This window comes from Lepisosteus oculatus, chromosome 1, assembly GCF_040954835.1.
Source record: "Lepisosteus oculatus isolate fLepOcu1 chromosome 1, fLepOcu1.hap2, whole genome shotgun sequence".
Lineage (NCBI taxonomy): Eukaryota > Metazoa > Chordata > Actinopteri > Semionotiformes > Lepisosteidae > Lepisosteus > Lepisosteus oculatus.
The window spans coordinates 15,657,594-15,682,660 of NC_090696.1; the positions used below are offsets into that span (position 1 = coordinate 15,657,594).

At 50.7% G+C, this 25,067-nt stretch overlaps 1 protein-coding gene across 4 annotated transcripts; it reads right to left on the reverse strand.

The window, feature by feature from the left end:
- Window positions 1–2,994: 2,994 nt before the first annotated feature.
- nr4a1 (nuclear receptor subfamily 4, group A, member 1) lies at window positions 2,995–25,004 on the reverse strand. Of its 4 annotated transcripts, XM_069179413.1 has the most exons (8): window positions 24,595–25,004; window positions 23,898–24,426; window positions 8,044–8,886; window positions 7,150–7,279; window positions 6,339–6,502; window positions 5,963–6,165; window positions 4,983–5,161; window positions 2,995–4,812 (listed from the first exon to the last, which is right to left on the reverse strand). In XM_069179413.1, the coding sequence occupies exons 2-8, from the start codon at window positions 24,111–24,113 to the stop codon at window positions 4,556–4,558; spliced, it is 1,992 nt and encodes a 663-aa protein (XP_069035514.1). In that variant the 5' UTR covers window positions 24,114–24,426; window positions 24,595–25,004; the 3' UTR covers window positions 2,995–4,555. The 4 variants fall into 4 exon arrangements, with proteins under 4 accessions (XP_069035514.1, XP_069035483.1, XP_069035538.1 ...); XM_069179382.1 differs by having other exon boundaries at window positions 23,898–25,004; XM_069179437.1 differs by lacking the exons at window positions 23,898–24,426; window positions 24,595–25,004 and adding an exon at window positions 13,597–13,722 and having other exon boundaries at window positions 8,044–8,888.
- Window positions 25,005–25,067: the final 63 nt, after the last annotated feature.

Below are 25,067 nucleotides of genomic sequence, written 5' to 3' on the forward strand. Positions count from 1 at the left end.
CCTGAGCAAGACCCTTAACCTCAGCTGCTCCAGGGGTGCCGTATAAATGGCTGACCCTGTGCTCTGACCCCATGCTTCAATCTCCCCATCTGTGTGCCCGTGTGTCTCATGAAGAGCAAGCTGGGGTATGCAAAAAGACACATTCCTAATGCAAGACATTGTATACGGCCAATAAAGTGACCTTACCTTATCTTCTTCCCCTTCAGGGCCAGCAGAGTCCTTGAGTCCCCCTCACCTCCAGTGTCTCCGGAGCGCTGTCAAGTCACGTAGTTCACTGGAGCCGGCGCGAGAATGTGTGTGTCATGGCCGCCGCGGTGCTTCAAAGCGGGTCACATGCTCTACATTGCTGGGGTGTCACCAGCTCTTGTCATATAGAAAACTGCGCGCAATCATTTGTCAGCTGGTGAAAGTCACGAAATGTGCAGAAGCTGCACAGGACAGATACAGGCAGCAGCATTGCTCGTGCTCCTGGACAATGCCCTTCATTGCCAATATCCTGGAATTACCCCCCCAATCATATGTGAACACACATGGGATCGCTGATCTGGACAGCAACCTCTTGTGTTCAGGGCTTCTCACACTGGTCTGGTGCATTGGAGCACTTCAGTGTATCCAGGTTCTTGGCTGGTATAGAGATCATGCTATTAAAAGACCAAGATAAGACTCAAAGAGCTGAGGCGTTTTTTTGCACTAAATTAGTGCAGAGAGGAGACCTGAAAAGTCAGTTTGGGAAGCTCTGCTCCAGCTGAAGGTTATGGTGCTTTGATTTCAGTGCAGTTTAGAGCCATGTACAGTAATCTATGTATCAGCCCCTTGCCATCCCAAGCTGCGATCACTGATCAGCTCTGCCTATTCTTCAGCATTCAAGCCTGTTAAACGTCTTCCACAGCCTTCTCAGAGACAGGAGATATAACTGTGGCAGGACGGACGAATTGAACATTTATCTTAGACGACCAGGATGATCATTTATATCAATGGTACCCAACCCTGGCTCTGGACAACCCCTGTTGTCCTCTGGGTTTCATTCCAGATGAGCTTGCCACGGCTTAGTTAAACCCTTCAGTACACTAATAAATATTATTATTAATAATAATAATAATAATAATAATAATAGCTTACACTTATATAGCGCTTTTAAGGACACTCCACTCAAAGCGCTTTACAGATAATGGGGTCTGCCCTCCACCACCACCAATGTGCAGCCCCACCTGGATGATGTGATGGCAGCCATAGTGCGCCAGAACGTTCCCCACACATCAGCTCTCAGTGGGGAGGAGAGCAGACTGATGAAGCCAATTTAATAATTGGTTTACATCTTTTCTGTGGTTTTGGCTGCGGCGCAGGTCAGGACAGCGCAGGCAAGAGTGCATCTGAGCTGTTGACAGCAGGGCTGGAGCAGGAACCAGGACCAGGGCTGAAAAAAATCCCGTTTTATACCTGGTCAGGTCCTGTTGGCGAGCGTTACCCCAAGCCCAACGTGGTTAACAAGCATCCTGCTAGTCAGGCCACAGTGTTTATTCCACAGGGGTTACTTGCAAAGCCCCTGCCCGTGCTGTCTGCTCACGTTCATGTTGCTCTAGTTCCCCTTTTATCAACCTGCAGATAAAACTTTTAACTTCTGATTTCATGAGCAGAGGGCAGCACACGTTATCTTCCGTATTCCGTGAGGCAGGAGGCTCATGTTGGTCTGTCCATTCTGCTCCCTGCCCAGCCTCTGTTGTCAGCAGAGACACCCCCCGCTGTTCCAGATGCCCCCCTGTCATGAGGAGCGGTTTATATTTCCTGTCCTGCCGCCTGATGCATGCCTATCATTGTGTCATAATTCAAGGGGCCGCGCTGCCTTGCAGAGAGCCTCATGTGGGTTTTTTTTTTTCTTTCTTTTCCACTGTGTTTGCCAACAGAGGAACACATGACTGGCACCACACAGTTGGAGTCAGGTCAGCGGATTTACAGGGGGAGCTCCTACCCACTCAGGGAAGAGCGTTTGGGTTGAAAATGTGAACTTAACGAGGAGCTGCTCTCTCTCTCTCCGTCGCTCCAGATCAAATCTGCCTGAAAGCACCTGCTGATCACGCCGAAACCAAATCGGGTGTTGGCGCATCTCTCTGGCAGGCCCCGGGTTAGGGCCTGTGGTGAGCCACCAGCCACAGAAGGTAACTGCGCCCAACGCAGAGCTGTAAATCACAGAGCTAGAGAACGGCCAAAAAAGGAAGATAAAGATGCCTGCTTTTTTGCTCTTGCAAGTAAATTTGATCACCAGCAGTGGCAGGGTAAAGCCCAAGACGGGCCAAACAGATCCTCTGGCTCCTTTTGGCTGTTTTTAGTTTGTGTGGTGCTGCAAGGATCTCATTTCCCAGCTAAATTGTTTTAGAAAAAATGTTCGATATTTAAGAAAAAAAAAAGTCTAGTTTAGAAATATTGAATTAAAAATATCCTAGTTTTTTTTTTCTTTTTTTCGGTTTGTTAGTAGGCTGGCAACTTTCTTAAAAACATTTGTACATGGACCTTGAGAAAAAAGCTGACCCTCCCCCATCAGTCTGTCCCCCAACCGTCAAAGGCTTCTCGATTTGATTTTAAAGCTGGTTCTACTGAAAAGCTAGAGCTAAGTGAAGGACAGTCAGAGGTCCTTCTCCAGTGCCATTTCGTGCTCCTGTGAAGGTTGCTGTTGCCTGTAAAAACCCAACCAAGCTTTTTATTACTGAACCTTCAGGTCACATTGCGGTGGCCCTTATAGAAACTGTGGAAGGGGCTCCAAGATCAGTTTCCAGTCCCATGATTCCCCGGGGTCTTCCCATCAGACCCTGTGCAGGCCACATGCTGACAGTGCTCTGCAGAACCTTTCCCTGATGTAGCCACTGTCCACACAAGGCAGTCAGCGTAACAGCACGTAAATCACACAGCAAAATGGAAGTACATTTTAAATCCTTTTAATTGAATATTAAATATATACTCAGGAGGAAAAAAAAAATCACAGAACCGTAAAACCTTCACAAATATATTCAAACAGAAATACTTTATATATTATGATATAAGCACACATAAAAAAAGGAAGTTATATTAGTCTTACATGTACGAGCTGTTAAAAAAATAACGCTGTACTAAGTGCACATAGCTGCTCACGTGTTTTTTTTCCTTTATCACATTTTGTCATGTGCGACCTTGGATTGTGTGTGAAGGTCCTTAATACCAAAGCACATATTCTTCCCACGGAGAATATCCTGTAAGGCAACATTTGTGCTATTAACAGTAGCTCCTGCCCATTGTCTTCCTGTCCGCGCACACAGGCCAGGGGGAATGGCACCACAAAGCGCTTGGTACCAGCATGAATTAAGGAGATCTGAACCAGCTGTACATCTAATGTGTTCTGTATAGCTTACAACAGTGCAAAGGAGACGCGGAGATATCCATGAGCTTGTTTCGTTTAATTACCTGAAGGCTAAAAAGACCTGATTTGCATAAGGCACTAAAAATCTGTTTTCTGCTAGCCTATTGTAAACTGGCGTAAGCGACTCTGGGCGGGACCCCTGGCATAGTCTGGCATTCCCTGGCACCGAGGAGAGACGCCCAGTTGGCAGAGGGGGCTCCAACCGCCCTGCAGACCTGTTCACAACATGAGGCACTTGCACTCAACCTGGCATTGCATGAATACTGTGACCAGCCTTTTATATATGCAGTTTTTTTTTTTTAAATAAGCCAGTTCTACAGAAAGCTGCGTGCGAACACGAGTGTGCTGGGCAGGCCTGGTCCTCAGGGTGCACAACCGCCCCCCCACCAGAAGAACTTTCCGATCTTCATCCATAATGGCCTGATGCCACCTTTGACTTTTTCCCCCCCAAGCACATTATATATAGAAAAGTACAACAACCTTTGAAATACAGGACCAATTGCTGGAACACTGCTAAGGTCAAACCCTGTCACCCACTCACTGGCTAGGGTCATGCCCACTTCAGCAACACCCCTTTGGGAACATGAGTCTGGACCTCTGTTTGGACCTTATAAGCCCTAATGCTGCCTCCGACTGGATTTATGGTCCTCTCCCGCACATGACAGCACCATGATGTAAGCCCCTCCCCTCTGCTCACAACCCCCCCTTTTCCCAGAATCCCACACTCTGTGTGTATCCATTTCCAGCCTTATAAGGGCCCATCTGCAGAAAAAAAGTTCCGCCCCTATACCATCTGCCACTTGGAACTCTTGATATCTTCCACAATAAAAAGGTCACTTGTTTTGTTTTGTTTTTTACAGCAAGGAGACAACGACACAAACTTGAAATAAAAGTCTTGATAGTTTCCAGCTGAAAAGGTGGTAAGAGAAGAAAATGCCCCATCACGCTCCCCCCTCCCCCTTTTTCTAAAGTAGTTTCTCCCAGGGAGGGTGGGGGGGCAGGCACGTGGATCAGTCAGCCAATCACTCAGCGCCTTCTGAAGAGGCGGTGCCACGCAGCCAGGTGGGCTCCAAAGGGGCGGAGTCAGGCAGGCCCCTGTGACGGTAACTGCAAGTGCTTTCCACTCAAGGGCTCAGAGCTGGTTTTCCTCTGCTCCTACTCCTCTTGCAATCAGAAGGGTAAAGTGTCCATGAAGATTTTGTCCACAATGGGGGGTGGTGGGACCAGGTCCTCCAGTTTCAGGTAGAAGATGCGCTGCAGGCCCTGAGTGCACAGTGTCCTCAGCTCAGGCAGTTTCCCCAGCAGTTTGGACAGGTAGTTGGGACGACCTGGATCGCTCATGGTGCTGGAGACATGGTCTTTAAGGCAGGTGATCAGGCGGTTCTGGAATTCCTCCACCCTCTTGGGCTCCTTGAGGCCGTGACGGTCTAAGGGAAACAACAAGAAGGGTTTTAGGGACAAAGGGTCAAGGTGCCTTATCCAAGAGATGAAGGTCTCATCCGTAACCAGAGCTGGTCAGAGACGACAGAAGTCTAAAGGTCAGTGTTAGCTGAGGTTCTTTGCAGAGACGTAGCGGTGTGTGTGGGATAGTGCTCACCTGCGATGATGACCAGGGCGGCCAGGCAGGAGAAGGAGGACACGTCGATGTCCATGCGGTGCAGGCTCTGGGAGAAATCCATGATGGAATCGATCCAGTCGCCGAACCCCCGCACGCACTGCGTCCGGTGCATCACCACCCCATTACAGAAGATCAGCTCGTTTTTCTCCGGGTTTGACCTGCAGGACCCAGGAGAGAGACCAGTCAATCCCCTGCAGATCTAGGCCTAATCTCTGAACAGCTGAGAACCTAATCAGTAAAACAGCTGAATCCGTTTTACTTTTTGGCATTCAACATACTGTCTCAGTTAATTCAGCTGGCCAGTGCACAACAAGTGGGTGATGCATATCCCTAGAACTGTGAAATCACTGCACCGCCAATCCTAAAAACCCGTGTTGGGGCTGGCAAACACGACCACTTAACGAGCTCAATCAGCTCATGACTGGCTTAATGGCTTCAGGTGCTGCTGCTTTGAAGACGCCTAGAAAACCTGCAGGAACACTGACCCTGCTAGAAAAGGACTGGACATCCTGCAGACACGCTGACCCTGTGTTACACTGAGTTATGCTAGGAAACCCCTTTTGAAGCAAATTTTAGGTTGACTTTTCACCCGTTATATTACTGAATGGCTCTGTGGCTGGAAGGTTGCCGGTTTGTATCCCGCAGCTGGCAGAGGAATCCTACTCCGTTGGGCCCCTGAACAAGGCCCTTAACCCCAACTGCTCCAGGGGCGCTGTATAAATGGCTGACCCTGCGCTCTGACCCCCAGCTTCTCTCCCTGTCTGTGTGTCTCATTGAGAGCAAGCTGGGGTATGTGAAAAGACACATTCCTAATGCAAGACACTGCATATGGGCAATATGCAAGCGGTCAGTACAAGTTCTTCAGGATTTGTGGATACAGTGACTGCACAGCCTGGGCTCGGAGGTCAGCGGGACCAGGAGAGGACGGGAGCCGCGATGCGGACCGGGCTTGTCCCTACCTGTACGCCAGCCGGAGGATGAAAAGCTCCACGAAGGCCGACTCGAGCAGCAGCTCCTGGTCCTCGGGGCAGAAGGCCGTGAAGCCCGGGATGGTCTCGGCCCATTTGCGGATCACATCCATGGAGCCCGTCAGCAGGTCGTAGAAGCGCCGGATGTCGTTGGCGTCTTCCTTCTCCAAGAGGCTGGTCACCATCTCCTGGTACTGCGAGAGGGGAGGACGGGGGTCAGAGGCTGCTGGGCCTCCAGCAGGAGGGCAGCGGCGACAGGCTGGCAGCCGTTTCCAGCGCGGCATGGCGCAAGTGCTTTCACAGGGCGTGCAAGGCCTCGGAGAGGACCGGCAAAGGCCCCGCTGTGAGGCTGCAGGCTGGTCTTTACCTGGGAGTAGTCCAGCTTCCCCACGGGGGGCTCAGCGTCGACGTGCGCCCGGACGAGGGAGGCGATGACGTTGACCGGGGGCGTGGCCGATGAGGGGTCCAGGGCGCTCTTTGGTTTGGATGGCAGACGACCCCTGCGACCTTTCAAGCTGTCGGTTCGGACAACTAAAAAGAGAGAAAGAAAATCCCGTCTTCAATAAAAATAGATCTCTCTACAATCAGCTTAGGTCTTAGGACTTAACTTGTGTTAAGGTTTTTGGAGAAGATAAGCTTTCTGTTTTCCCTGAATGCTTAACCACACTTTCAGCCTTTGTTTCTTTTACATGTATTTTTTTTAAAAGCATCTTGATCATCCACATTACTCTAGATCCAGGCCTGCGAATGGGCTGATCACAGACACCGGGAATCTGTATGACAGGTTTCCATCCTGAAAAGAAACAGCCCTATTCCTGTGGTGTTCTGGTTTTTGGAGAGTATAAGCTTTCAGTTTTCCCTAAATGCCAAACCACAATTTCACTTTTTTTCCTCTTACATGTATTTTCTTTTTAAATGTCTTGATCATCCATATTATTCTAGATCCAGGGCTGGGAATGGGCTGATCAGAGATATATCCAGAATCTGCAGAACGGGTTCCCATTAAGAAATGAAACAGCCCCGTTCCCCATGCACAGCCATTCAAAGAAAGCAATGTGTTTTTTTCACATGCAGGTGGAGCCTGGAGTGCATTGCACTTCCTGATAGCGCTGTTGAACAGGTTCTTCTGGAGTGTGCAGCCAGTACCCTCTGCCCCGCCTTGCCTCGCCCCACCTCACCTTCCTTCACCATGCCCACAGCCAGGCACTTCTGGAATCGGCAGAACTGGCACCGGTTTCGCCGCCGCTTGTCCACAGGGCAGTCCTTGTTGGCCAGGCACACGTATTTGGCGTTTTTTTGCACAGTACGCTGTGAAAGACACAAGGCACAAGAGGTGAGATGGATGAGCTGCTGCTGTCGGAGCTCTGCTGCACGGGCTGGAGAAATCCACCGTGCACGCTGACCTGGATGACTGGCAAGGAGAGCAGGGAAAGGCAAAGGTCACAGGTCAGAAGGTCAGAGGTTACAGGACCTCAATGATTACGACAGGAGGATGGCCAGGACTCATGCAAGTGCAGAGCAACGTGCTTGATTAAAAAAACTGATGTTCAGGACAGATGACAACAACCAAGCCTTTCACCCCAGCTGTTCTGAAGCCCAATCATTTGCCATTTCTCACAGCTATATAACCCTAACCCCCCCACCCCATCTCAGTTCATGCGTCCCTCCTCCAACACAGCTCCCCCTTAGCAGCTGTCCACGTGCTATGTGCTAATAATATTATTCATTCTTTTTTTAAAAACGCCCTGGGATTTTTAATGACCACAGAGAGCCAGGACCTCAGTTGTACGTCTCACCAGAAGGACAGCGCCTTTTTTTTTTTTTACAGTTTAGTGTCCTAAATCACCATGCTGGGGCATTAGGACCCATATGGACCGCAGGGTGAGCGCCCCCTACTGGTCCCACTAACACATCTTCCAGCAGCAGCCTCAGCTGTCCCAGGAGGTCTCCCATCCAGGTACTGGCCAGCTGAGAGTTGCTAAACTCTAAACCCCTTTGTCTCTCGCCGAACAAGCCCCCCCCCCCAAACACATTCAATTCCCTTTTTTCTTGCTCGAACCCGGGCCGCCTACCTTGAAGAAGCCCTTGCAGCCCTCGCAGGTGCGCACCCCGTAGTGCTGGCAGGAGGCGCTGTCCCCGCACACGGCGCAGCGGCCCTCGTTCGTCCCGGGGCTGCGGGCCTTGGGCGACGCCAGGGGCCCGTCCAGCAGGGCCGGGCTGTCCAGCGGGCCCTGCTCCAGCGACAGGGGGCCGAAGGGCAGCGGGGAGGAGTGCTGCGGGTGCCCGTAGGGGTCGGGGTCCGACAGCGCCGGCGGGTGCGGGTGTGGGTGGTGGTGGGGGTGGGGGTGGGGGTGCTGGTGCGGGTGCTGCCCCAGGGGCGACTGCTGCTCGGCGCGGGGGCTGAAGGTGAAGAAGTTGGAGGGCGGCTGGGGGAGAGGGGCCTTGTCGGCGCCCCAGCCGCCCGGGGTGGGGGAGTACGGACTGAAGGGGGAGTCCCAGACGGAGACGGGCTGGTTCTGGAAACCCGGGGTGGAGGGGGAGGGGGCCGAGGCCGGGCTGCCATAGTAGTCCGAGCCGCAGGAGGACAGGGTCTCGTCCAGCTGGCCCAGCGAGAAGGAGCCCGGGTAGCAGCCGAACACCTGGAAGTCATCCAGCTTGAAGGCGGACGGCTGGCCGGCGCCGGCGGGGGAGGGCGAGGAGGAGGAGGAGGCCGAGGCGATCTGGCACAGGTAGGCGTCGAACTCGCCGGCGTAGCCGTCCATGAAGGTGCTGAAACTGGGCAGGGAGGGAGCGGACAGCTGGTCCCGTTGGCCACTCAGGTCCATGGCCAACTTGGTGCTGAAGTCGGGGCTCAGGAACTCGGAGTTGTAGTTCTCGTAGGGCAGACTCCCATACTGGGTTTGAACACAGGGCATCTCTAGGGAAGAGGAGCAGAGAGCTGGGCTTAGTTCGGATGAACGCGGTGTTTTTACAAACAGAAACCATTCCTCCAAAATCGGCGAGCGAGGGCTTATCAGATCGCCACACCGGAGCACACGAAGCAGAAAGGAACACGAAGTGAGAAATGAGGGCCGGGAGGTGTGAGCGCTATTGTGAATTATGACCCTCTGCAGAGAGCAGCTCGGGCTGCTGTAACAAAGGCGCAGTCTGTGCTGGCTGGGGCTGGAGGGCTCCCAGGCCAGCCTGCCATTCGGGATCCTCCGGGCCCGTTTCAGGGTCCTTTCTGAATCCGGCTTTTCACAATGTGGCTGAACACAGGGCGACTCTTCTCGGCAACAGTCCTGCTGTGTCAAACGCGAGACGCGGAAGGCGACTGCGGTCTGCAAGAGGGAGACGTCCGAGTTGAGGGAGGCGCGCTGTTCCTCCCCCCCCAGCTCCTCCCGAAGGAGTCGGCGTGCCCTCTGACCGAACTGCTTTTCCAGCTGGTGCTGGACTTCGAGACATGGGCCCAGGCCGCATCAGAACCGCGGGCCAGACCCTGGGCCTGGGGCACACGGCCCTGGAATTGCCCCTCGGCCATCGGGCTGAAGGCTTGATTCAGACGTGTGCCGAAATCCCAGCGTCCCGCTGCGGGGAACGCATTCCCAGAGCTCAGGGAGGAGACTCAGCTCTAGACCCTCCTCCCATATTAACCAAAGTCCTGAAATACTGTGTTGCAAATGAGCAGCGGGCGTCTTGCTTGAGCTGACAAGTTTCTTAGCAGGTTTCATTAACTAGATATCCTGCATCCATCTCCTGATGTCAGCTATGACCTCACTATTGATTTACAGCTGTAAAAAGGATTGAGGCTGCTTGTCCGGTCCACAGCTTCAGAAATGAAGTGTTGGTCCTGTACAGCTCTAAGTGAGCATGTAAGGGGTCACCAAATAACATGTCTTGAAAATGCCGCCGTGCATGTATGCATTCTCTGTTTTGCATGGGTCTGATGTTCACACTGCCGGTGCTGGTACAACTGCACAACACGAGGAAGGTTACAAGTGAGAGGGGAGCACTGGGACCAGTTTCGGTGGGAAGTCTCACACTCAGCACTTTGGACAGGGTTGATGCCACATTTTGCAGCTCGGCTCCGTTTTAAAACATGCCTGAAAAGAGGTCTTAAACAATAAAACTAGCCAAGCGGATGGTTTAGAAAGAGCCTATGGCTCTGGTGGCGCAGGTGCGATGGACACCGGAGGGCGGAGGGCATTCCCGGCACAGGCAGGGGGAGAGACCCCGCCCCGAGCGCCCCTGTCAGACAGACCCTGCCCGGTGCATCGGAATAATGACCTGGGCTTCCCCACCCCCCCACTCAGCGGGATCCCCGGCTCTGGTTTTCAGTTTCGAGAAGACCCAGGTGGGGAGGGCTTGTTACCGACCTTTCTGCCCTGAAAAACCCTCCATTGGACACCCCCCGGCCTGGAGACTAACGAGGCCTGGAGGCGAGTCGGGTTTCGGCCCGGCCTGATTCCTGCCCTGCCTGATCCCTGCCCTGCCGATTCCTGCCCGGCCTGATCCCTGCCCGGCCTGATCCCTGCCCTGCCTGATCCCTGCCCTGCCGATTCCTGCCCGGCCTGATCCCTGCCCGGCCTGATCCCTGCCCGGCCTGATCCCTGCCCCTTCAAGCTTCTGCCACCCGGCTGCCGGAGACAAGCCTGCGGCTTCTCCACTTCCCAGAAACCAGGCGCAGAGTCGCCGTCGCTCTCGGAAAGGGTGGCAAACGTACCCGAGGGCGAGACCGAACGATTCCAGAAGAACGGTCGTCTTCCCTCCAGATCCCCGCTCGGCTTCCTCACAGTGCCAACAAGCAGCGAGTGTTTTGGGAGGTTGTTTTTTTTCCAGCTTGCGAGGAGGAACTTCAACCCTCTGGGGTTCGGTCGAGATCTAAGACGGTTACAAATCAAGGGGATTCCGCCAGATCGCGACACCTGAACAGGACTGCCAGGTTCCCCGCAGGGATCTCACTCTCATACCTGCGTCGCTCCAGCAGATGAAAACAAAATCTACCAGACCCGATAGCTCCTCTCAATGGAAAATGACTACTTTCCCCACTTTGCACTTTCCATTAACTCACCCCGCCTCTGAAACAAACTGTGGTCAAAACGAAACGCACTGAAATCAGAACCTCGACTTTGCTGCCTCAACACAGCCCCGTGTGAAACCCCAGAGGCAAGCGCTCTGCAGCCCGAGAGTGCCGAAGCAAGTTCCTCGAACCCGCGCTGGGCTGTTTCAGTTCGCGCTGCCATCCTGCGTGAGGCCCTTTCGCCTGCTTGCCTTTGCGTTCGAAGCAACTTGGCCGCGCCGAAAGACTACTGGAGTCACAATACGAAAGGATCTGAAGCTGCTTCTCTTGGCTTCTGAGCCCACAGCGGAAAACGGGCCTTGCAGAAAACTGGGGGCACCACTGCACTGAGCACACAGGCCTCGACCAGATCATGAATACTCCTCCTCGTGTAGCTGTGTGCTGCTCTGCGAAAGGGGTGTTCTTTAAGAGATTCCCTCTTTAGCTCATAGTATTGAAGAGCCCACAACTGTGTTGTTTCTCTTCCGGTGTGTTAACGGTATATACACAAACACTTGCTCAAGTCCACTCCCCGGCAGTGACTTTATTCAAGTCAACGAGAGTGGGTTTTTTTTGCCTTATATCAAAGGCCTAATCATGAGCAAGTTCCACAATCAGGGCCTGAGGAATCAGCACTCATTTAGAATACCGTGTACAATTTTGATCTCCATGTTACCAAAATAAAAGATACTGAAGTTGTGGAATCATTCCAGAGAAGAGCAACCAGATATACCTCCAGGGCTGGAAGAAATGTCTAACGCTGACAGGCTGTAAGAACTGGACATTTCAGTCCCCGAACACAGAAAATGATGAAGCAAGTATTCAAACCCCTGAAAGGCCCTGAAAAGTCTACCTGGCAGACTTCTTCAGAATCAGCACTCTGCACAAAGAGTTGTGGGAGTATGGAACAAGCTATGGTACAGAGCCATGGTTCTCTGAAGGAATGCAGAGGGGCAAAGACCCTCAGATCAATTAGATACAAGCAAGCAAAGAAACTGGAAGAGCCAAGTGTCCCCCTCTGAAATGCAATCGTTCTTTTTACTGGTCTAACACGAAAACTGGAACTCCTGTCCGAACATCTAGTGACGGTTCTGGAAGCCTGCAAGGGATTTTCTTTTGTCTCCATTTCAGCTTGGCCGCAGTTTCGGGACCGTTTTACATCAACTTCCAATCCCCCCCAAGAAACTCTTGCAAACACTCTTCTGTAGTAATACCACCGGTTAAGTGTATATATACATCCCCCCCAACTAGATTCGAATCACAAAACCATTAAGGTCAGTCACGTGGTGGATATGAGCTATACATGACTTAATTGATGCAGTTGTAGCTTTATCCAGTACCTATGTAGACTATCAAAGCAATTTCAATAATGATTCATGAAATTCTGCTGATCGTGCTTGTTTGAAGAAACAGCGGCTTTTTAAAATCACTTAAGACCCGCTGAGCCCCGACAAACAACCCTACCTGCCCTCTGCATTGTTTCTCGACAGGAATTATGTTTTAGTTAAAATATATAAATCGAGCATCCCTTCTCATGACCTCAGCCTGGTTATTCATTTCTCATTTCTACGCGATATCCGTCAGCCTCGGGTTGTCCCAGGACGACGCCCGGGCTGACACGACACGGCGCTCCGAAGGGGACGAACTGCCAATTCGGGACAGTCCGGCGGGGCAGCCCGGTGTGCCCCACGGCCACAGCTGAGAAAACGCGCAGGGCTCCCAGGTGTCCGTAGCACCGTAGGCGCTCTCTGCTCCGTGGGATTCATAATCACTAAAACAGATTCTCCGCGTTTTTAAATGCGCTGAAAAAAACAATCGCATCCGCGGAGCGTACAGAATTCCTCTTTGGATTTTCAATTTAAAGCCCGTGTGTTCAATGTTAGATTCCAATCCAGAGCTTTATAGCCATCAACCCCAATGTGTAGCTGCGCTGCGGACTAGAGACCATCAAGAACAAGCCAGGAAAAAAAGACAAGGTCCCTTGTAGAATTCAGAATGAAAGCCTGGGACAGATCGAGCCTCAACCCAACCTTTCGCCGGCGCTGGAAAGCGCCTTCCTACTGTCCTCGGGAGAGGTGGGCGTTCCCTGTGCGCTCGGCTTCGCTGTGAGCTCGCCTGAGAGCCGGGCAGCGATCTCCTCACGTCCGGATCTGTCCAGCTTCGAACAGGTGACGACGCGGGCACTAGACAGACGCACTCCTCAGCGTGTGTTAAAATATCGAGCCACAACGCAGCGGTCCGTGAACGACACGAATGTTGCCGGCATGCAGCCTTGTAAGAGCCGTTAGCTGTCGGCAAGATGCAGCCGCTTGTCAAGAGTCGAAGGAAACGAGCTGACCCACGACTTAACACCACGTTATGAGTCTTAGCACAAGTCAACAAGCGATGCCCTGTCCTGTACGACTGACAGTACGTCTTTTCCCAGTGCAACACGCCTATAGGTAACTTTCCTGCCCGCGGTCACTCAGACTGTACAGCTGCACTTCGCTACTCCGGTCAAAGTGGATTTTAAACGCCAACAACTACACTAAAGATCATCGTAATCACATCCTCACACTGCAAATAGAAGCAAGATGTTGTTGCCTACCTGCTTTATATACAGCTCCTGTTGCCGATAACGCAAACAATTTGTATTCCAAATGATACCCGTTTTAGTGCCTTTACCAGTATCACATGTTCCCGGTCGCTCAACTTCTCTTAGCTTTCTGCTGCTAAGCCTTTTATGCCACCGAATTTTATTGCCCCGTGACATCACACAGCATAGGCGTCCTACGCGCCATATAAGGTAATGGGGCGGGAAAGCTTTCCGGCCGCGGGCCAATAGGACGGCCCAGCGCCGACGTCCTAGTGGCTGACGCACAAGGGATTCCATTGACGCAAACAGGCCGGGCGGATTGTCTGATCTAAAAATAGCCCCCGAGCGACAAGGCTACACGCGCTGGGGCTATTACTGCCTGGAATGGGCTAAATATAGGCGGACGATGACATAAATAGGAGCCAGGAAAGCAAAAAAAAAGGATAACTCTCAAACCAGAGGCGTTGCATTATGGATAAAGTGTTTATTATAGAAGCACGCGGTGTGACGAAGGGCCGAGAGCAGTGTTTCCGCGCCCCGGGACCAAGCCTGTCCCGGATCCAAGAGGGATTCCCGTTTCGGTTGTGACGGTTGTCTTGTTTGGGTTTGACAAGCTGCACGCAAAAGTAAAGTAAAGTGAAACCACCCGCCGATATCATGTGGTGTCTGCCCGCGACATTAAGGAAAAGGCTATCATCACATTAAATACTGTACTGTACATTCAGATACAGTACAGTGGCTTCTTAGGCTTTGCATCTTAACAAATGAACAAAAACGTAATTTCTCGTTACGACTCGTCCCTTCGCCTCCCATATGTTTTGTTTTTTTGCTGTTGTTGAGAAACGTGTAGATTTTTAACTGTCCCAAGAATAATTCGTTTGTACATTCTTCTGTACACTTCAAAGCACTTGAGGTATCGGAACTCTTTAATTTCAATCGACGTCTCTTGCTGTGCGGTGCTACCAAATATATATTTGTACCCCAGTGCGTGCCAGTCACAAAACTTGTAACTGAATGTAAAACAAATGGAAAGAAAAAAAGTGGCGATGATGACATTCCTGTATGAACCAATTTTCAGATATTCCCTTTATAGCACTCGTTTACAAAAAAAAAAAGTCTAGGCTGCGCTAGGCTCTGTGTAATTAACGACAGTCATTTTTCTTAAATAATGCATTCTTCCGTTATTAGAAAATAGTCAAACTAATACAAGATAAAACGCACAAAAGGGAGAACTACCTTCAATGTCATGGGTTTTACATTACACTCTGGCACCGTATTTGGCGAATGGAATACTCTGTGACGTCAGCCGCTGTTCACGTGACGCGTTCCTTTCACCTCGGCGGGGTGACCGAGAGGAGCTGCGCGCTCGTGAGAGAGAGAGAGACAGAGCGGCGGGCAGCGGTAAAAGACACTATTTCTTAGTTTGAACATGTTTGGGCAAGGATTTGACCCATCCCTCTCTCGTTTCCTTTTTATTTAAAAAAAGGTGTAGGAGGTAGGAGAAGCAGAGCTACAGTGACGTAGAGTTGGCAAAAAGCCCGGGTTTTCCTGCCCGAGCGAAATCACGTTCAGGACAGTTGCTGGGCTGCTGGTCATCAGCGTTAACCCCGACCGACATCGTGACCCTAGAGGTCACCACGCGTTTCCACTTTAGTCCACCAGTATAAGATAAGATCATTGTATGAGCCATATACAATTTCTTGTATTAGGAATGTGTCTTTTCACAGACCCCAGCTTGCTCTCCAGAAGACACAGAGACAGGGAGAGAAGCTTGGGGTCAGAGCACAGGGTCAGCCATTTATATGGTGCCCCCGGAGCAGTTGGGGTTAAGGGCCTTGCTCTGGGACCCAAGGGAGTAGGATTTCTCTGCCAGCTGCGGGATACGAACCGGCAAACCTTCCAGCCACAGGGCGCAGATCCTGAGCCACAGAGCCACCGCCCTGCCCTCAGTATAGTAGTGGGATTCTACACACACAGTGATGGCTGGATGTATGTCTGGTACCGTGCTGCATGTCCCTCAATCTGAAGATGTGCACTCGGGCAAGCATGTCGTTCAAGGTTTTATAACTATTTTCAAGAGACACCTAAACAACTCTATAAGCGGCCAGCAAATTGACATAGTGGTTTTCGCTGTAGCCTCACTGCTAATTGTCCTGGGTTTGATTCTCATGTAGGGCACATTCTGTGTGGAGTTTGCATGCTCATTTTTGACATGCTGTTTATGTTAACTGGTGTCTCTAAATGGCATAATTGTGTGCTCTGTACGCGCACTCTGCACCAGACAGCCGTCTCACCCTGCTTGTGCCCCGTGTGCTTACAGGACAGGCTCTGGGCTGCAGCAGAGCAAGAATAAGTGGCAATTAAATTATCTTATTACAACCAATAATAAATGACTTTTTAATAATGAGTGGACTGATCCTGAGGGGAACATGAAGGAGACCGATTTCAGGATTCACGGTTGTAACACTGTCAAGGCCTACCGCATTAAAATGGGCCTCAATGTACGAGTGAGTCAGGCACCATGTCTCACTCAAGCCTCAGCTACCAAACACCTGCAATGTTTTTGCCTGCTCCATTTTATGCTGGGTGTTGTGTTACACACAGTGTATTGCTGAGGCCAAGGCTGCATGTTTTAGCATAGCAGGATGCTGTGCTGTGCCAGAACACTGGAAAATAAACCCGCAGGAAATAAACCGTGGTTTATGTAGTACTCAGTGAAAGCTGCCGTTCACCACGTGCTGTGTTGTGTCTATATGTTGGATTGCTTGAGTTCTGACAAGCAACACTATATATATACGCAGCGGGAAAAAATTGAAATAGTCTTCACAGACTTTGAGAGAAACGCTGTTGTACAGTATGTCCCTGTGCTCTTCAAGTGCGGTTTCAATAAAGATCTGTCATATAAATTAATCAAAGGTGTCAGAGTTCCTGGGGGGCCGTGACACTTTGTTTCAGCGTCATAAAAATGAGAATCTTTCGACGCCGCTTACTTTTGCTACCTAGTTTGTTGCCATGTGGATCGTCTTGCAGGAAATGGACAGAAACCCGCTGCGTGCCGAAACCAACACACGGCCCAGCGGGATGCACACACAGAGAGCCTTTCTTTCCCTGCCTCAGAGGGGTTTTTGTCCCACTGTCAGAGCCTGGGACAGCTCTGCGTAAGCGTCCTCAAAGGACGGGGTGAAATGACTGAGCCGTGCCGCATTCCAGCCATCCTCACCACCTCGGACTGACTCTTTCTGCCTCACTGCTTTGAGAAACAAAGAGCTGTTGAGTCACTTTGGCAGAACGTCTTCTATTTAGTGTTGAGCGGCGGGAACAGACGCCGTCCGAGCTGGGGAGCAGAGCTTCCATACCTAAGAGGAACGGGCGAGGCCCCCAGCCAAATCATCCCCAGAAGAAAATGGTCCCACCTGACTCGTATGATTCATATCATAGTGTTTGGAAAATGCTAAGTTGACTGTGATAATAAACGTGCAAACCCCCCCCCTCCCCCCAAAAAAAGAGGTGGAAAAACCAGGTTCGGGGTTGTCTGGAAAACTGGATTGACAACGGAAACCGCAGAATCATGTGGAAAAAGGTGACACGACAAACCACAACTCTATCCTTGCTTTCCTTGTACACAGCTGCAATCATCAGAACAACTGCAAACATTTGTCTTTAAGGTGGTGTGCTAGACATGGCTGACTGCTTTGCATTTTTAGAAGAATGAACTGAGCAGCAGATGGCGAAATTTGAACCGACAGTAGATAGCAGAATATGAAGGAGGCAACAAACTAGAGACTCTTCTACCTGCTTGGTCTCCCCTGCCCCGTTCACTGCCTGGTATGGAATGCCCCGTTTACCAGCGGCAGCGCGGCGAAGCGAATGTGAGACTCATCCACGAAATGCGCTTCACAGGTGCAGAAGACTTTGTCGGACCAGTGGATGGTGCTCCGCTGTCTGGATGAGAACTTCCAAACCAATGTCAGCTACAGTGACCAGGATGCAGCAGGTCCAGCAGGAGCTGCGGTCTTCAGGACGGGATGCTAAACCGAAGTCCTGTTGACACAGTCGTTCAAGAGTTCAGGGCGCTGTCTGTCAGGCGATCTGTAAGCCGGTGGCAGAAATGTGCAGGTGACTGCGTTGCAAAATCCAGCAGTCTTCCTCATCTGCGAAGTGTACTAGGTGGATAGTTTAAGAAGAAAGCCTCTTCACTTGTTCGTGTTGCCCTTGTGTAACAAGTACTTCTTGAGCTGGCAGTAGGTCAGGGTTCCCATCACACACAATGTCTGTTGTACCCAGCTACTGCCCGTAAACTACCCCCGTGCAAGGTGCCTGGGCGACGTCCTGCCCCACTGTGTTCTGAATCAGACCCACAGATCACCACGTGCAGCGTGGTCCCGAGGTGAAAAGCGATATGACATGGAGAGAGAGAAAAAGGAACCTTTTGTTGAAACGTTTTTCCGTTTGTGGTTTGAAACGTCAGAACTGTTTAAGGCCTCTTTTCGACCTCCTTACTGTGCTGGAATGTTTCACTTTATTGCAACTCTGGTGGGATCTCAGTTCTACCTCAGTAAGTTTATTTTGCTGAACCAAGATCTGCCTTTTCCACGGGCTGAAGCAGATCTGAATTTAGGGAGGGCAAAGGGCTTTCAAGGACTGACACAAGACAAGGGGGGTCACAGAGCAGCAGGCTCAGACGCCTCACAAAGCCCCTTATTATTCTTCTGTGAGTGCCGAGAGGCTTCTTCTGAGGATCTACACAGAGAGAACCCCTCTCCACCCTGAGCTTTGTGCTGCAACCCCATAGCCAATTAACTGCAGTGAAGGAAAAAAATAGATATTGTCTGTACAGGTCACGTCCACTCACGTCTGATGTTACCATATCGGTGCAGGAAAATAACCACCGGTTTCCTTACTGGCTTCCAGTAAAACACTTTCTGGAGGTGCACTGGTGAAGCATCTGGAGATCCTTGCGATGTGGCTCCTCGTTTGCCGGGCCGACTCACTAACCAACCCAGAAACAAAAAAACCCATAAAAATATGTCTATATGCGTTGGTCCATATTTTCACATCTGCCACGCAAAGGAAACCCAACATCAAAACAAAGAAAGCAGGCAGCACGCCCGCTAGTTAGGCTGACGGTGGCATTACCTGCACAAGAGCCACTGCTGCAAGTTTGGACAGATAGGGGTTAGAGAGTAAGGGAAGTCTGTGGTTTAGTGCAGTAACACCATAGCTGCTTGTCCTTCCTTGCCTGTCTGTGCTGGAACCTGTTAGCAGAATGGACACGCAGGAAGGCACTGAGAGACGTCCTGTGGCCTGTCCTGGCCTCCCACCTCCTATCAGCCCGACTAGTACTCTACTGCTTATGTCCCGTTTCTCCAGACACACCACTGTGCACTTCTGTTGTGCTGCTAGAAGCTGAACCCCTGTGTGCCTTTTCACACCCATGTGGCTCCTGGGCTGATCCTATTTGCCTGTGTTTGGTCAGATGTCTGGCTTCCCTACAGCCATGTGGAGACCAAGCAGAGTTGCTCCAGTTGGTTGTGCCCACAAAGGGAAACCACTGCACGTGACAGTCCTGTAATATTCTCAAAAGCGGCGTTCTGACTGTCTGACCTTAATAATGACATCGCGTTGGCCACTAGCCCAAGAAAGAGGTTTACTTAATGCTTAGACATGCTGGGTGTGACACATGATTGTTTTTTTGGAGAAAAGAAATCTGCAGCCTCCAGTCTTTGAAAATGTTCATGGTCACAGAAATGGAATGTGTCAAGAACGTGCGCATGAGTTATATTGGATGCTTTTCAGTGGCATTTCTTGACGTAATATAGTTTATGACAGCACAACCTACGTCACTGCAGTAGAGCAAAGATATGAGTTACTAGCAAACAATGTCTACCCACAGGGAATCCTTGAAGACAGGCATTCAAGGTGGCGCACAGAGGAAAACACATCTGTATTCCTTAAAAGGAGGTGCTAATTATAGGCTACTAGATTCCCTATGGGCATCATGCCCTGCCTTAGGTTTCCATGCTGCAGGCTGTATGAGGAGTGATCTAATCTTGGGACAGGCCATGCTTGAGCATTGTTTGCACTGAGCTGTCATCGGTGAGGAGCTCCGTGAGGGGGTGGCTGGGTGATGTCAACAAGGGTGACCCAGGGCCATGAGCCAAAGCACAGCAGCTGCCGTCCTGCCGTCAAAAATAGTGCGCCTCCATGGTCTGGAAATCGCTGCTTTTCCTTATGAAGGTTTGCCGCGGTAGGTGTTTCGGTGTAGCGCGCATTAAAGAACGCTCAAGAATGCTGAACCTCGCAGACAGACCGCTGATGTCACAGAGATGCAGGAGTGCAGCCCACCACATTGTGGGGGATCTTTGATTGCCGCATGAGGCTGGAGTTTGCGGAAAATCACTTGTGATTGCCCAGTTCTCCAAATCAGAACCCTGCGCCCCTCTCCCAACACACTGCAGCCACAGAGGCCGAGCGTTATCTGCTGATCTCCGAAATCCCAAGCACACCCGAGATGTCCTTGTTCGATGCCTGCGAAGACCGGTCAGCGAGTTGCCCCTGTTCCTGAGCTCTCTGCCAGACAGGCAGGTCACAGACCCACAAAGCATCTGGTCCCATTCACAGCATACAAAACTGTGTCTGCAGCCTGAATGAAAGCAGACTTTTTAAGTGCTCGGGCATCTGTTCATTTATGCCAGTACGTATGCATGCAAGGATTCAATGGAGTAGATTAAACATGCATTCATATTTGTCATTCTGAAAAAGGCACATCTCTGCCTTCTTTGACACCATGGGAAAAGCTGGTGTAGCTAGTTCTACTTCAAACCTGAGGGCAACTGAGATCTCACAGATTTATCGCAGGGTGTCTAACCCTCACATTCTCCTCTCTGTATTATAATCCCAGAGCTCTAGTGGCCTTGAGTGAAATCCTTTGCCAACACCTGCCTCAGCTCTTAATGCAATGGATTCCTGTCTCTCCACCCCCCCCCCCGCCACATCCCAAACTGTGAGGAGTTGGGTTTCACTGGGGTCCTTTGATGGATGTAGCCTAAAACCAGCGGTCCTTGGAGAGCAGTGTTTAATTAGTCTGACTGACAGCAAGCTCTTTGCCCGATTGCTAATCCTTGGAGTTCACGTGCTGGTGATATTTATACACTTAGTAGCCACTAGAGGGGCAGTGAAAGAGTGGTGTTGCCAGCAGCTATATCACAACTCACAACTGGCAGCCCACTTCAGCTCAGTAGGTGTGAGCCTGGTCAGTACCTGGATGGGAGACTCCTGGGAAAAACTGAGGCTGCTGCTGGAAGAGGTATTAGAGAAGCCAGTAGGGGGTGCTCAACCTGTGGTCTGTGTGGGTCCTAATGCCCCGGTATAGTGATGGGGGCACTATACAGTATACTGCGGATGAGACGTAAAACTGAGTTACTGACTCTCCATGATCATTAAAAATCCTGGGGTGTTTCTTGAAAAGTGTTAACTGGTGTCCTGGCCAAAATTTTCTCCCTGGCGTTTACCAATCATGGCCTCCCAATAACCCCCATCCCTGATCTGGCTTCATCGCTCTGTTCTCCTCCTCACTGAGAGCTGGTGTGTGGTGAGAGTACTGGTGCTCTGGCTCTCGTTTCATCATCCAGGTGGTGGAGAGGAGTTCCCAACACCTGTAAAGCACTTTGTGTGGAGTCCCCCAAAAAGCACTGTATAAATGTAAGGTGTAGTGTTACTATTATTGTTGTTCTCAAATATGAAATAAATGAAGTTGCAATTGCACCCTAATAGTATGTAATTAATTTGTTCTGAAAATTTGGATAGAAAGTACTATGCTCATTATGAATAGTTTTTTGATGATTTATTATTATTATTATTATTATTATTATTATTATTATTGTTGTTGGCACAACCAGCAACATTTGTCAGCCTGTATGAGCGTTTACAAAGACCATCACACCTTCTGAGGATTAGCCCGTGAGGAATCCTACAAAACAGCTCCCCGAAGATCTGCCGACACCCTGCCTTCACCCTGCCACCCTGTTTCACAGCACAGAAACTGGATTATTTGAGGAGGACAGCAGTCCTGTGTGCAACATGCTCTACATGCTGCGGGAAGAAATCCTAGAGAATGTCGTTCTTCAGATCATGCCGTCGGCGCAACAAGCTCATCCAATGTTTTTCAGCTCCTGACAAGGGACGGTGGCAGCACAGTTGCATTGTGGTCTCCAAGGCCTGGGGCCCTGGGTTCAACTCCGAGCCTGCGGTACTGTCTGGGTGGAGTCTGCATGGTCTCCCCGTGTCCTTGTGTTTGCTCGGAGCACTCCGGTTCCCAGCCACAGCCCAAAGACATGCAGGTAGGTTAATGGGCTTCAGGTAAGACTGGCCCTGCTGCAACTGTGTGTGTGCCCTGCAATGGGCTGGGGTCCCTTCCAGGACACACCCCAACTTGTGCCCAGTGCGTGCTAGGACAGGCTCCAGCTAGGGTGGATGTATGGACAAGGGGAGGGGGGTCACAACATCAAATCATGGGGGAACCAGCCAAGACTTGAAACAAAACTGAGAGCTGTGTGTGGTGAGGTACTGGAGCACTATGGCTGCTGTTCCATCATGCAGGTGGGGCTGCACACTGGTGCTGGTGGTGGGGAGTCCCCATTACCTGTAAAGCGCTTTGAGTGGAGTGTCCAGAACAGCGCTATATAAGTGTAAGCAATTATTATTATTATTATTATTATTAAAAGTGAACACATGGAAGCTGGACAGGACCTTGATGAAGTGGAGATGAAATCGTCCTTTCCTAGCTCCTCCAATTATTTGGCACTGGTGTTCAACCTCATGTTTAGAACAAATAGATGCATCTCTGTCAGAATTTACCCAACCTGAAAATATTTGCCTACATTATGATCTGTTGTTTTACAAATGTCACAACCCCTCCCCCCCAGATACAAACAGGACACACTGGATGTGTGGAATTTATCTTAATTTGAAGAATTCGTGTCTCAGGATAAGGACTGCCTGTGTTAGCCTGTCCTTGTGCAGATGCAGTATCGATGCAGATAACAACAGTATTATCAGCTTTTTGCTGGTGTCCCCTGATCTACTGTATTTGCCACAGTTCATCTTAACCTTCACTGTGGCCAACTTTGTCAGTGGGTTCATGGGTTTGTACACTGCAAAAAATCCCTACATTGTTCTCAGAGTTTTGGACTAAACAGATTTTTTTTTATCTCTAGATATAGAACTTTCTTACAAGGCCAAGCGTTAATCTGGTCGCTCAGCGGAGCCAGAATGTAACCAAAGAAATGTTGCTTTATAAAGTGCTGAACAAAATGACACACAATAGTCCAGTTCAGTAAATGCACCATACAGCTGTAGTACAATGTCCCTTGATTTTAGTTCTTCAATTTACAATTCAATCTTAAAGATCTTATTTTATATATCCTAATGTTTGAGGTCTGTTTTATTAGGCTTTTTGGAAATCATATACAGGTTTCTTATCCTATGCAAAGAGCTTTGGCACAAAAACTGCACTATACAGACTGGTGTTTATAACAAAAGTTTGGGAGGGGTGACAACAACTAAGTTCAATCAGACTCAGCTGTCAGTAATTAGCAATCGCTCCTGACAATCCACTTCTCTCCCAAATGCTATAAATACCTACGAGATCCCTCTCTCTCTCTCTTGCATCCCACCTCCACCTCTGCAGCTGCCCCTTGGTCAGCCTGCAGGGGGGTCCTGGTCTCCTTGTCCTCTGGCCAGGAGGCCAGCCCTCAGCCAAGCGGGTTAAACCACAATTTGGCTCCATGCAGCTTTCATCCCGGGTGTTGTCATTCCTACTGAATTCATACTACGTCCTCACGTCTTCTAGAAGACTTCAATGAGGAGTCGCGAAGAACCGTTCTTAAGAGCATCCCATTCCAGCTCCCCTCAGGACCGTGCCCCGCCCTGCCTCCTGCCCCAGGCCCTCTGTCAGACCAGGCCAGGTGTCTCCCCACTCCTGAATCCCTGTATGGATTTCCTCTGCTGCGGCTGCCACAGTGTTCGCAGCTCCTCCTCGTGTGGTATCGTCTTCTGTTTTAACAGGTTCTCCAACTGTGCCGGAATCTGCAAACTGCCAGAACCACCTGGTACCGGTGGGGGCCCTGGGGGTCAGGATCTGCGGGGTTCTGCCCACGCGTGGAGCAGACGGCAGCTCTCCCGACATCAAAAACACACAGCTACACAACCAGGCAGACGCGTCACTTGCAGTAATCTGCAGTAATCTTGCTTTGGGGGAGTGCCGTCAGTGCGTTCGAGCGCTGCGCTCTCACAGTGTCCGAGTACTCGCTTACCTGATGCGCGTCACCGCTGGCGCGTCCCCCGGCTGCGCGCTTCACCCGGGACAGCGAGCCCAACCGGCCGTGCAGCCGCCTCCCGTCCCGGAAAAGAAGCTCACTTTCTCTTCCTCGCTGCTTTCTTTCTTTTCGCCTCCGAGGATTCCTGCCGTCACAAAGACGCCCCTGTCTTCTGATCAGATCTTTCACATTCCACGCCATGGCGATATGCATCAGGGAAACCAGTCGGACCGCAAAAAGAAAGCCGGGGTTTCTTCGTTCGCCTGTGTAACCCGACGCCCCTCCGCCCGGCGTTTTTCCAGTCCTGCTGCCGTCTCTTTTTTTTTCTCTCTCTCTTTCTCGCTAAGCACTTCCCCTCGCCTGAGAACGATCAGATGCTCCTATGGCTCAGAAACAGGGGCAAGTCTCTCCGATGACGTCAATGAAGGGCTCGATTGACGTAGGTGGAATCCCTGGCGGTGACGACACCGGGCCCTTCTGGGAGGGAGGCCGGCGAAAACAAACGTGAAGGCGACCTAAAAATAGCCTACCGAAAGAAAGAAAAGAGCGAGAAAAAAAGAAAGTCGTTGCTGTCCGTTTCGTGACACGCACACAGATGGAGACGAGATAATTATAGCACCTTTAGCGAAGACGTGAGAAAGTAAAGGACGACCCCCCACACACACACGATTCACATTTTTGCTGTATAGCTAACCTTAATCGCCGCTTCCGACCGACTTCCTGTACAGGGAGATCTGTAGGCGCTTATCTTTTATATGGCAGTTTGAGTTTCCACTGCCTCGGTGAACGTTACATCTGCAGTCATACGCGCAGCCTCCGTGCTCAGAAAAAAATTCCCATTTCCTCGTAGTCTCCAAAACAAAAAAATGCGAGGCTCTCTTTAAAGCTGTACCGGGAGATATGCAGAGGAGACCGACAAGTCGGAGCCTTTCATTACTGCTGTAGTCGTACGCTAGGCTCTCACCGCGCATGCCTCTGTGGGGGTTGTGCACTTTCACCGTGCTGCGAGCGAGCTGTCCTGATCCCAACGGGCACGACTAAGCGCCACCACCTTCAGCCCCCCCATGTCTCCGGCAGTTGTGAAAGCTGGGGTGGCGGAATCGGAAAGTGCAGAACCTGAAAAACCAAAACACGCCGGCCGTCACTATTCATACAATGCCTTCCTCC

Bases quoted from the DNA above. Each gene is read 5' to 3' on its own strand.
- nr4a1 (XM_069179413.1), bottom strand. From the start codon at position 24,113: ATGCATATCGCCATGGCGTGGAATGTGAAAGATCTGATCAGAAGACAG. The intron at 7,280-8,043 runs GTAGGCGGCCCG...TGTCTTTCACAG, and splicing joins GCTGCAAGGGCTTCTTCAAG to CGTACTGTGCAAAAAAACGC. The intron at 4,813-4,982 runs GTGAGCACTATC...TGTTTCCCTTAG, and splicing joins CGCCCTGGTCATCATCGCAG to ACCGTCACGGCCTCAAGGAG.